Source organism: Chlamydotis macqueenii, chromosome Z (assembly GCF_036417535.1).
Source record: "Chlamydotis macqueenii isolate bChlMac1 chromosome Z, bChlMac1.mat, whole genome shotgun sequence".
In the NCBI taxonomy this organism is placed as follows: Eukaryota; Metazoa; Chordata; class Aves; order Otidiformes; family Otididae; genus Chlamydotis; species Chlamydotis macqueenii.
The window spans coordinates 11,523,080-11,536,000 of record NC_141593.1 but is presented as its reverse complement, the minus strand read 5'-3'; the positions used below and the strand labels follow the sequence as shown (position 1 = coordinate 11,536,000).

The 12,921-nt window shown below is 39.5% G+C and overlaps 1 protein-coding gene across 3 annotated transcripts in view; it reads left to right on the top strand.

Moving 5' to 3' along the window:
• The first annotated feature begins 6,534 nt into the window (after window positions 1-6,534).
• Window positions 6,535-12,921, top strand: part of AGXT2 (alanine--glyoxylate aminotransferase 2) — a 13,485-nt gene continuing 7,098 nt past the window's right edge. For 2 of the 3 annotated variants that reach the window (XM_086769947.1, XM_086769945.1), the window contains exons 1-7: window positions 6,535-6,589; window positions 7,971-8,056; window positions 8,481-8,665; window positions 8,979-9,102; window positions 9,806-9,900; window positions 10,919-11,012; window positions 12,084-12,177. In XM_086769947.1, the coding sequence (XP_086626073.1) occupies window positions 6,568-6,589; window positions 7,971-8,056; window positions 8,481-8,665; window positions 8,979-9,102; window positions 9,806-9,900; window positions 10,919-11,012; window positions 12,084-12,177 (700 nt within the window). In that variant the 5' untranslated portion in view covers window positions 6,535-6,567. Of the gene's footprint in view, window positions 6,590-7,463; window positions 7,582-7,970; window positions 8,057-8,480; window positions 8,666-8,978; window positions 9,103-9,805; window positions 9,901-10,918; window positions 11,013-12,083; window positions 12,178-12,921 lie in introns of those variants that run through there. The other variant, XM_086769946.1, reaches the window with a different exon arrangement.

The window sequence follows — 12,921 nt, the reverse complement described above, 5'->3', positions numbered from 1 at the left end:
AACATAAAATTTTGTTTAGTTAACAGGACAATTTTACTGTAGCATTTGTAGTATATCTTACAAATTTCCTAGAGATGCTAAAAGTACTGCAAAGAAACTATCAACCTACCAGTCAAAACTGAAATGTTTTGCAGGGCAGCAACTTGTGTGTTTGTGTGTATGTAAGCTGATAATATACTCTTTCTGACAGTGCATTTACACTTCCGTTTTCTGACTGAATCTGACAGAGCTGATCCAGATCAGGCACATCTCTTTCTTTACACAGCCATATCTGAGCCAAGTTGTTGTCTTCTGCTTTTAATGCTGTGCATAAAGACATGTGGCTGCAGGCCTTCCATGATGCATATGGTGATGCAGACACTACAGAATGTTATAAAGACACAGCCTGAAGATTTTCCTTATGTAGTGGATTTCTTTGGGTAAAACTCAGGTGACTACACAGATTTTGTATGCCAAAGAAAGCATGGAATAAGGTGCCAGCAACAGGCTGTTGCTGTCATATTGGTTATTTTGGACCTGAGGCAGACAGACAGAACTTTTAGCAGGTTTGAAGTGTATGATTCATCCTGCCTAACTGTAGGTATCTATATGTGTACCTGCAGTAGTCCACTCAGAAAGAGAACTGAGTGGAACAGTTTCTGTGCTTTGCCATAAATTGGTAGTGAAGCTGCAAAATAGCTGTAGTCTAAATTACATTGTGAGGTGTAGATTCTATCCCACCTTTGCTGATGAATGTCTCAATATGCCACGTCATCGTAGCTTTCTCTGAAAAGGGAAATTCAGGCAGAGTGGAAAAGGAGCATTTGCTTGTTGTTCTGAGGTAGCTAAGCTTTTTTGGGGATTTGCTAGGTAAACAGAATTTGAACACAATTTTCATGAACACATTTCATTCTTTAAGCTGAACAAATGTGCAGGTTGATTCTTTTTCTCTTGGATTTGCTTTTGTTTTCCAAAACACCTTGTTACTCACAAGGAGGGAGCAACACCTTCCGAAATTAGCTTTTAACATCTGAAAGTACATTAAGAAGAGAATAGTGTTCTAGTAAAATCAGAATAACCTTCAGCTAAGTGAGTGGGCCTTTGGATGTTCAAATACTTCATTATTTCTGTTTGCAACAATATTTTTGCTTGCAGCTCTTTAACGAGTTTTTTTTTTCCTTTTTATTAGGAAATAGATAAGATTTTGCAGCAGTTGTACATAGTCAATTGTTGTAAAATTATGACACACCAGTGGGGAATAACAGGCTCTTGACAGCTCCTTTGATACACAGAGGAATGAAGTACGTAACAGAATTTACCCCAGAAACAGGTATTAGCTGTCTAACTCTTGCACCATTAGTCAAACTTCTCACTTAGAATAATTATTTGAAAAGTTTGAATGTTGTTTTCAATGTCAAATTTATGCAGGTGTCACTTAAAATGTTAATTACTTTTTAGTAGTATAAAAGCCCTAAAAGGAAGCATAAAAGCTTTTTTTGAGCAATTAATTTTATAAAATTCATAAAATCAAATGTGTATCTTTTTAATTAATTACTTTTCCTTTGGACTTGGCCTAAGTTTACTAACATTTTTTCTCCAGTATTGACAAATATGATTCATTTTGTTAAATTTTCTAATTAGACTTTTTACTTAAGCAAAGATATATTTGATCTGCAGTTTTAGTACTTCAGCGTCATATTCATGACTTGTCAAGGAATATGATTTAATGTGCTCCCAAAACTCACTGTCGCATAAAATGCAGGCTGGAAGAATGGTCTTGATGATGCTATGTAACTACAAAGATTATTTCATAAAAATGGGGTAAACTGACCTTATATAATACCGGTAAGATGATATATGTGTTTATGGAACAAACTGTAAAACAAATCTGTAATGAGAATTGATTTGTGTTAAAGCAGTGAATTCTGTTGTATATCTGTTTATGTGTCTATGTTTAAATGGCTGGAAAATATACAGCTGCTTTAATGTCATTTAAGTATTTGAAGTCTAGTAACAGCAGTTTTTCAAAATGAATAAGCAGAATTTTTTTGTGATCTCTGAAGCATTGTGTATGTGGGGTTCACATCATGAAGCCAGTAAATGTATTTCATAATTTTTCATTAATTGTAAACAATTTGAAGGTGTTTTGCAAGGGAACCGAAGTCACCTAAGCCAGCTCATAGAGAGATATTAGAAATCTTCTACAAAGCCATAAAGACTTATGAAGTGAAAAAGTATCACAATATCAGGCATCATATTCTGAAAGAATTGCTACCTCAGATTTTTTTTCTCCCTTTAAAAAGGCAGACAAAATCATTTTACTTTCTCTGTCAAATTGTGAATCATTCTATCAAGATTTGTAAAAACCTTATTTGCAATGTTCAAATTATTTTTGTTAACTAACAGCTTGTCATGGAATCATCACTTGTGTTGCACTGGTAGTACTAGAATGGGACATTTGAGATGTGTAGCAAAATGCAATGTTTTTAATACGAAAAAATAACAAAGAAATTGCCATCTTGTAGGGAAAGCCATGCTGATCAGCTTGGCAGCTAAGCATCAGTCTCTTTCCTGGGCTGAATTTTTTTTTGCCACTGCTTGTGTACCCAGCTTTCTAGGACCAAATGAGCTGTCAGAGATGCTCTAATTCTGGATCTCAGCAATGGGAACTAAGAAGTTATCTCAGCTGAGTTCCTGAGAAGTAAATCTTCAAACTCTGTCCCTAAGTCAGTGAAAATGGAGAGTAGCTCTGCTCTAGAATCTAGAGCTCTGCTCTAAATTCAGACTGCAGCTCCTGTGGTTGTGAAAGATGGACTGAATTACATTAATTGGAACAATCTTATGGCCCAGCCTTGAAAAAATTTTGAAACAAATAAGGGAATTTCTTCACCTTTCCTGTGTATGTCAAGCAGGAGATTAAAGATAAATGGAGTACAGAAATACATAATATACGGCTTAATGATGGGAATGATGGGAATATGTGCTGCACGTGGCAGAACGGAAGAGAAGCACAGTTGTGACAGGATGGTACATAGGTAGATAATTAGAGAAATCAGAGGGGTAAACACGCATTTTAACTACAGCTGAGAAGACAGGGAGGGAGAATAGAAAGTGGGAGCAAAACAATCAAATGTAAGAGTAGACAGGAAAAAATAAGAACTAGTAGAACTGAAAGGAGTAACAAATGAGTTTGTGAGAAAAAAAAAAAGGAAGATAAGAAAATACTTTAATATTAAAAGTGGGAACATGCACAGCTACCTGAGGCAGCCAACAAAAGTAGTAAAGCCTTATTAAATGCTAAAGAGTTGCAAAAATGCTGAAATCAGCTACTATAGATCAGCTACTATATATGAACAGAAAAAGTCCTATATGTAAGAAGTGGTCATTCACTTTCTGTCAGTTAGAGGATTTTCTTCCATGAATCTGACATTGGTCCTGGACAAACAGAATACTTCCAGAGCTGAACCCCTCATCTGATCTGCTATTGCATTTCCGACACTCCTGAGGAAAATATAAAAAGAAATGAAGTGTACTACAGTGTTTTTAAAAGCAACCTTGAGTTTTTCAGACAGATCTACAGATGAGGTGTATTTATCTACTTACATAGTCTCACACATATGCCTGTCATTCTTAAACATTCTTCTGTTTTTTACTTATTAATGTAATGACCTAGAAGCTCCAAGAGAAAAAGGACTTTGTCAATACCACTAAATGGTCTGTTGGCATTTCTGCGCATTGTTTAGGTTGTACCTGTGACAATGTATCATCTGTTAACATTTTCCTTAATCAGGAAGTCCCTGTCTTGGTGATAAATCTGGAAAATTACCAAGTCAGGCTTAAAATACATCTCTCCCATTTAAGCTAAGTTTTTAAGATAAACTATTATATCTGTCAAAAGTAATTAAGAAAAATACCAAAAGTAATTAAGAAAATAGTTGTGTGGCCTCTTGCAGTGCTGATATGCTAAAAGCTGGGCTTATACTCAAGACACAGATGTGTAGAGCAGTTAGATATAAGGAAGTCTTTTTTTACATCTTCCTCTTTCATTTTTGGAAGGTTTAACATCCCGTTCTACTTTGTGATGCTGCTTGTCGTGGACCTTGTCTTTATTTAAGTGGGTTTTTTGGACAATGCTGCTTTTGGGTCTGTTTTTGTGAGCCACTGAGCACCTTCACCTCATTTTGACATCAGTAAAAATGGAAAGATACCACTTCAGTTCCTATAAAGATTGCAATGGTTAGTTTTACAGACATGTAGCACTGAGTAGAACTTTTACAGGATGCTGGAAATCTTTGTAGAAGTAACTTGTTAGAAAATATCACTTCACCAGGACAAAAAATTATACATGTCTGGAAGAGGCAGATTTTTCTACATGTGAAATATATACAGAAATATATGATGTCAAATCATATTTTTTAATATTCGTAATGCTGTAGACTACTCTTAATTCTCATCCCTGTGTCCTTCAGTCCAAAAGGAAGAGGAAACTACTGCTCAGCTATACTCAGAACTCCTGGGCTGCTGTACTGTTGTTTATTTGTCATCTTGGAAAGTAATTTTTTTATTCTGACTACAAATACCATTCATCATCTGGAATAACACAACCATCAGTTTCATATGTGCATTGCATTGCTCAGAGACACTCAGCACTAGCTTGGGTTCTGAAATCTTTATATTTGCTTCACGTATTTTTTTAGTCATTGTGTGAAATATAGCAATACTGAGGGTGCTGGTCTGAAAAACTACTGCCCAGAAAAAAAAAACATTTCTGCAGTCATTAACTACTTGTATTCATTCAGATTTCTGCCGTGCTGCTAAGCACAGGTAAAAGTCTTCGGAACTTCCTTGCCCTTTAATTGTGCCAGCGGATCTCTCTCAAAAAAACACATTAATGTAGTAAATTACATGTTCTGAATAATATGCAGAATAAACTTCCCAGCAGAGAAAGAGATGATCCAATATTTAAAGCAAACTTTCTTCCATTTGCATAAACCATTTCATTGCTAGCCTTGCAGTACAAGCTAGGCTGTTTTTCCATTACAGAATTTGTATGCAATCTGGAACATCCAAGTTATTGTAGTGTCATTAGTGTAGCAACAGAATGACTTGAAGAACAATTATTCTATGAACCAGATCCAAATGTTTTGTAAATTTCTAAAATTTAATAAAGTATAGAAAGCAGATTTCATATGCAGTATGAACATTGTTTGGAGAATACTGGTATAAAAATAGCTGCTCAGGAATTCATCATTGTTTCTAAGTGTATCTGAAGCAAAATGCTTTAAAAGGTATTTTTAAAGTTCTTGCTATTGAAAATGTTGGCTTTAATAAAATCTGTTAGCAATTTCACTCGTAAGATCAATATTGTTCTGAAGTCTGTAGCTTTCTGATGGACTTTTCAATCTCTTGTCATTGTAAAATCTCTTCACAATGGTGTTTGCATTTCAATTTATTAAAAGTTCTTGAATAAAAATTCACGATTTCTAGCTTTCTTCATGAAATAAAGCAATTCCATCATACAATATATAAAAAGGAAAACCAGATATCCAGCACAGTCTGTAGGACAGGCTCTCACTGTTCTGCGTGTGGAAGGCCCCATGACAGATGTGTTTAAACCTCTTTGCATGCACCCAGAAATTGAAGCAGTTAACAGAGATGGCTCATGCACCAGGTCACAACTTTTATACTCGTGATTCTTTATGGCTTTTTCTGTTAATTAAAATTATCTTTATCACTGAAATGCCACAATTTCAAGTTAGCCAAAGTAAAGTTTGATTGAGAAAGGTTGAGCACTTGGGAGTCCTAAGCTAGGTAAGCATGCCCTGGTTAGTAAGAAGTACAAATCTCTGACCCATTGCAGCAAGATCAGGCACTTTTCCTGCAGAACTGTGGCTGCCCTTCAGGGCAGGTGACATAGTCAGCCTTCTGCCTTAGAAACACCAAAATCATTGCAAAATATCTTTCATTGGCAATTGTGTCTACTTACAGTGTGTGCCAACTACCACTCTAGGGAATGCTATTACGAATCTTAGTTTAGTATTACGAGGAACTGGAAGGTAACGGGGGAAGGCAACAGAGACCTTCCGGCTTTTCCCTTGTAGGTTTTGCTAGTACTCTTTGCTGAGGAGCCAAAACAAAAAGGAAGAAGTGGGTCATCAGTTATCCCTCTCACAACATCTTTCAGTTTCTCCTTATCCGCCTTGCTGTATTTAAAGATAAAACACCCTGACGTGACCCTGTGTTTCTGGTGAGCCTCGTACCTGTGGTTGCCTGGGCCAAGCAGGGCCCGCGGCACTGGGCCTCTGGAGCGCTCTGGATCGTGGGGGGATCTGTTCCAAAGCACTCTCCCTCAGAAACACCTTCTTAATTAACGCACGGTCGCATTTTGCCAGAAAACGACTCCAGATGGGACAGAGTCGGATCACACCCAGAGTAAGCTCCCAGCGCGGCCATAACGGCAACGGCCGCGCGGCGGCGGCGCAGCCCACCGCCGCTCCCGCCGGCACGTGCGGGCGGGGCGGGGCGAGGGGCGGGGCGAGGGGCGGGGCCGCGCCTACTCCGCCCGGCGCTGCCCCAGTGGCGGACGGGATGGCGAGGGCGCTGCGAAGCGGTAAGGGAGCGGGTTGGTACAGGGGGGCGGCTCGGCCCTCCGAGTCCCGGCGGGACGGGGAGCAGCCGGGGTTGTCCGGGCGGCTGCTCCGCGGGGCCGTGAGGGGCTGAGGTGGCTCCTCCCGCCGCCAGGGTCTGGCTGTGCGCGGAGCCCCCGCAGGCCTGGGCCGGCGGGGACCGGGGAGGCCTGGGGGGGTCGGGGTGTCCCCCTGGAAGCCCGCTGTCGTAGGGACTTCAGGTGATTTTTGGTTGCAGCTCCACGTTTGTACGTGGCGGGGAAAGCAGCACTTTTGGTGTAGCTGTAGATCCCTTTGAAAGCGGTCCAAAGGCACAATTTCTCTCACTTAACGTTTTTAATTAATATTTTTGAGACTGGGCGCTTGTAGATTATTAATTCCTCAGTGCTATAAGTGGTTGTAAGGGAAGTGACAGTGCATGAAATTTATTTCAGGAAACTTGATTCTTTGTTCATTTACATTTTAATGCGTTTTAAAAAGTGTTTTAAAACTTAGGCATTCAAAAATAAATATGCAGTTCTCAGCAGATAATGTTAGAGATGCAGAAAGAGAATGTATTTAAATGATAACTTTTTCTGATATCTGCTTAATTATACTTACAGTTCAACGAAAGGTAGGACAGTGTGATGTTTTTAGGATTTTGGAAAGAGGACAGAAGATGGCAGTGAGAGTTGTCGGGGCCCTGAGCACCACCTTCTCTGCCCTGAGCAGCCTCACCCGAGGCCTCTGCCTGTGCCCACTGCCCAGGAGCCCTGTTTCAGCCCAGCCCTGAGCCTTCAGTCCCTGCCTCAGCTGTGGCATGAGCTGTCTCTTGAATGGACCTTGGAACTGTGTTGTACCCTTGTCTCCAGCCCTGTCTCTGGCCCCATCTGCTGCTGCTCCTGACTGGACTCCCTGTGTGGACTCTGGACCTAATTCATTTCTTCCACTTACGTGCGGCACTCTCACTGGACTCTGCATTGCCCACCTTGTTTAGGTCTGTCGGGTCTGTACACTGGTGGCACCGCCTGTGCTGCAGTCACCCTGGGCTCCTGGCTCACACCCTTGTAGAGAATTCCTGCTCTTACTGCTCCCAGACAATAATTTGTATTAGAAAATGAATTTTTTTTAAGTCTTTTTCCATGCGAAACTGAAAACTGAGTTTTAGCAGATAAGAGAAAAGCACTTTTTTAAATCAATGTATATTTTGCTTTTAGAAAGATGTTACTTAATTATTTTTTCCCCCAATAAAATCACCCAGATGAAAAAAAAAGAAAGTCCAAAACTTGCTTTGACCATAGCTTAGGGTTCTCTGAACAGGCTTACTGAGAAACTTTCAAAAGTGCACTTTGATAAGTGTTTGATAATTCTTTTACTGTTTTGTAGTTGCCTTCAGGCAGCAAAAATGGAAAAGCTCTGTCTCCACACAAGCAAAAATGCCTCCTTGTGATTTTGTACCTGAAAAATACAAAGTAAGTCATACAGACTTCACTGGATTTAAGTAAGACTGTGTTACTAGATTTGTGTGATAGGTTCATGTGCTATATAATAGTAGTGCATTAAAAATGAATATAATATCTGTTTCTTTGGGCAAAACCCAATTCTATTACAACTAGTATGTAAACTATAGAAATACCTGTGTGACAATTCTACGATGTATGGCTAAATTGTTAATTTGAAAAACTTTAAGGAAGAGATAAGTGCAGGACAGCAGTCTTATTTCAAAAACTGAGTTTTAGAGGTTTGTAGAACCCTCTATGTGCCAGAAATTTTTAAAATCTTGGTTCTATGAACAACCGCTGTAGACAGCTGTGTGATCTATGTGATCCACTACAGCTCCATTAGTCTGGATCTTTAGAAGGTGCAAATGGATACTGACTTCTTTATTCTACTCAGTCCTATCCGTATGAACGTATGCAGAAGATTCGTGAACAAAATGTTTCTCCTTCACTGCGAATGTATTACAAGAAGCCATTGTTGCTGCATCAAGGCCATATGCAGTGGTTGTTTGATTATGAAGGACGAAGATACCTTGATCTCTTTGCTGGAATTGTCACTGTCAGTGTTGGTCACTGTCACCCGTACGTATGTTTCTATTTGGTTTATGCTGTAACATACAGGAAGAGATACCTATGTTGTTTTTGTCCTTCATTAATCTGTGGCACTTTGAGCCTAAAAACAGAATATAATTCACTGAATTGTCATGTATCACTTATATTAAGATAGATTTCCACTACATTTTGAAGAATTCCTTAATTTTATCTATTTGTTTATCCATCTGGCAAATAGTACAGTGTCTGCATTTTCAGAACTAATAATGGGTAGATGTGGGCATGTATGAGTGCATATCTGTGTAGAACTGAATTCCTTTCTCTATTCTTGTGCTACATGCAGGAAGGTAACTATGGCTACCCAGAAACAGCTTGCGCGCCTGTGGCATACCACTAATATCTACATGCACCCGTCAATCCAGGAGTATGCTGAAAAGCTAACGTCTCTTCTTCCAGATCCACTTAAGGTATTTTGCTTCTGACAGGAGCAGAGGCTGGTGAAGGGGGTGTTTGTTTATAAGAAATATTTAATATTAAAATATTTATTAAACAAATGAGAGCCATTATATCTGTAGAGAGAAAACCTGTATGGGGACTGCAGGCTGTCAGATAAAGAGAGCGTAGTGACTCTCTAGACCTTTTCTTTAGACCCAGATGTAGACAAACTCCTGTTGTTTGTTCTCTCCCACCAGTTGTCACTGTGAAGGGACATTGCCAGTTTAAAAAATACTGAAGGAACTAAGATCATGTTAACTGTTCTTACACGTAACCAGCCTTAATTTTCTTGATATCATGAAAATTCACAGTTAAAAGTATTTAACAGTTATTTGTGAACTGAGCTTTACTGACATTTAAATAAATAAACCGCATAAATGTCACGTTTCCTATTTGACGGTAAGAAAAATATTGGTTTTGTTTTCAGGTGAGATAAACTGGTGATAAATGAAACTGAAGAATCCAGCTGTTAAAGATTTTTCTGTAATCTCCCTGAGCAGATCAACTTGCTCTTAGTTCTCACCTATAGTCCACGGGCAATACTAAGTTTGTTGTGGTGAAGTCACCTTGTGGTAGTGATAGGTTGTAGCTCATAATGTTACTAAGTGATGTGATGTGATGGCAAAAAAGAAGGTGGTGGTTGTGCACTGTAGTGATCCTAGCATTCTCCTGCAGGTGGTTTATCTAACCAACAGCGGGTCAGAAGCCAATGATTTGGCTATGTTCATGGCAAGGCTATATACTCGTAACTTTGACATCATCTCCTTCAGGTAATGGTGACAGATCTTTACGAAACTCATTTGTGTACGTGATCAGTCTCTATATGCCTAAGCCAAGAAATAATGGAGAACTCTTTAAACTCAGATCTGCTGAGGAGAACACTATACAATTTTTTTATTCAACAACGTGGATTAAAACAGGAGTTGATTGTTTGATACAGTATGTTAGGACTAGTTGTCAGACAAAAGACAACCTGCATTTTTTGATTTTGTTACTTAGGAAAGGGTCTAGTCTCCATGTTCAGAGTATCCTTTGCTGGACCTTCGTTCAGGGCCACTGCTCTGGCTGAAAGCTAACCTGGTGGAAGGATTTTTTTGTTTGTTTTGCTGCCTTATTTTTCTGCCAGATCCCTGAATCATTGTTCACTGCACAGGTGCACAAACAGCTCTTACTGGCTTAATGACAAAGATGGTGCAGGGGTGAGTGCTATATAAGCACCAGTTCAAGCAGCTCTCTTTATCATGCATTCCAGGTGTCTGCAAATAATTCTTGTTGTGAAGAGCTATGTTTTTCTGTTATTCTATTCAACAGAATGTTGGGTACCCACCTTGCTTGTATATTCTTATTAATGAACTTTTGATTTGTCTATGAAACTGGCAGAAAACCACCATGTAGTTTAATGATTGGCAGCATCTGTTGGAGAGAACAGAGGTTCCCAAGATTCAAAGAACAGAGATATTTGCTCCGTAGGGCTCAGGTGCTACAGCTGAACTTCATGAGGCACTGTCTGAATTGCTATTGGTTCCAATCATTGTTGTCTTTTCCGTGCAAACATTACCTCACAATTTAAACAATTGAAATTTCAGGAAACCAATGCAGGTGGGCAGTCATGGATCTTCCACGACCAGAGTAGAAATTTGCAGTAGGAATCTTCTCGTTTTTGTTGTAACCATGCAATTATTTTTCCCCAGTAATTTATAGTTTAGAAGCATGCTTTCTCAGAACTAATATTTCTGCAGCCTCTTCTTGGAAATGAGTGATGTGCTTGTACTTGCTTTGTTTGCACAGAGGAGCATACCATGGAGGCAGCCCTTACACACTGGGATTGACATCTATTGGTCTTTATAAGCATGGTGTTGCCAATGGCTTTGGCTGTACAACAGTGAGTTGGATTTTTTGAACAATCTGGGTAGCTAACAGTTTGTTTGAATATTTCAACAGTTAATATGTTTTCTATCCTCAAAGCACTTTATGGTTACTAACTGAACTGCAGTGAGCTGTTCCTGCTGTAAGCACAACAAGTACCAGAGTCCCCTTTCCTTCTCTGTGTAGTTAGGAATGCTGATTTGGAGTCAGGACAACCATAAGATGAATGGTCATGATTTGCAGTGCTTTAGTCATGCTTGATGCTTGCACAGAAGTCTATGCAAGAAGGTGTAAAATAATAATGCTCAGAACCCCTTTTCTCAAGTTGGTTTTGGCAGATCTGTGCAAAGCAGCTTTCAGCTGGTCTGAAGTAGATCCTCTCCTGGAAAGGAAAAAAAACCCCTATGATATCCCTCATTTCCGCAAGACAGGAGACCTGTTGGGGATAAATGGCAATATGTAACCTCCCTGCCCTTGAGCAAATGGAAGTAACTTTCTTCTAGCAGAAGCTGGCATGGGCTGCTGTCATCTGTACTGGTGATAGCTCAGCCACAGCACTGGCTGTAGCAAGGCTCCTTTATAGCAGCCTCCCAACCTGGCTCAGTAGATGAGTTGCCTGAAGTCATGTGGTATTTCATCAACAGTCAGGATTAGAAGGCTAGAGTTCCCGATTTCCAGCCTGTGATTACCCTACTAGATCTGCCTGTCTCCCTGTATTTTGCGGATTTTTATCATACTTTGCGTTATTCAAGTAGTACCAGCAACTCTAAAAATATTGCTGTTAATCTTAGATAACCAAAACTGCTGACTAACTTAAAAAATAAAACAAAGGAAATCATCAATAGAGTGACTATTACTGGAATAGTCTAATCTTGTTGGTTCCAAAACTGTGTCTGTTCTACCACTTCTTGAGAGGGAAGTTTGGTGTTACTCCACAAGTGTTCTTCAGACAAGTTGCTTGAACTAGGTTTGCCTTTTGACTAACAGACTTTCTTTAGTTTTTTTCATTAGCCAGCCCCAAGTATGATCAAAACATCGCTTAGAAAGGTGTCATCAAATCTGTAGCTATTTCTCTTATGCTTGACAGACAATGCTACCGGATGTTTTTCGTGGTCCATGGGGAGGCAGCCATTGTAGAGATTCTCCAGTGCAAACTGTTCGAAAATGCAGTTGTTCTGAAGGTTGGTCAATGACAAAAAGAAATTGGCTTTTATAGCAGAGAGTACTAGAGGACTGTGGAAATAGGCTATATTTATCTCCACAAGAAACGTAGACCTCTGGTTAGGATTTGCAAGGGCAACCAAAGAAAATATTGCAGAGAACCTCAGGCACCTGCTTCCCACTGGGAAAAATGTTGGGTAGGTGACACTTCCTATTCTCAGATATCTTCTTAAAATCCCAGCCTTTGCTTACAGCATTTGTCATGATTAACTCTGGAAGCTGTGGAACTCAGTTTAGCACATCTGGAAGAAGAGAAATGTTGATTGGTGTTTTCTGCTGTTTTTGAAGTTTTGACAGCACTCCAGCTTTTGTTTTTGAATAGTATGAATAGTAAGGACAACCTGAAGCCAGTGATAGGCAAAACAGTCCATCCGCAGCACAGTGTGAAAGCTCCTCTGCTGCTCTCCTGCTAACAACAATTATAGTACTTTTTTTCCACTGTTTCAACAGGGACTCTTTGGTATTTTAATTTAGATGTATATGTAACAGAATGTTTTCTGTTTAGCTTTGCCCTCCTTAGTAAATGGGAACATTAGCTGTACTAATTGCTCTGTTCTTTATTTCAGTATAGACTGATATCCAGCTGTATTCTCCAGAGTCCTCACACCTGCACTAAACTAACGATTCCTTATGTCTTATGCTGATGTTTATTAACCCCTGGTGCTCATTCGTTCTGCTGATCTAGGTGATTCATAAGCATTTTC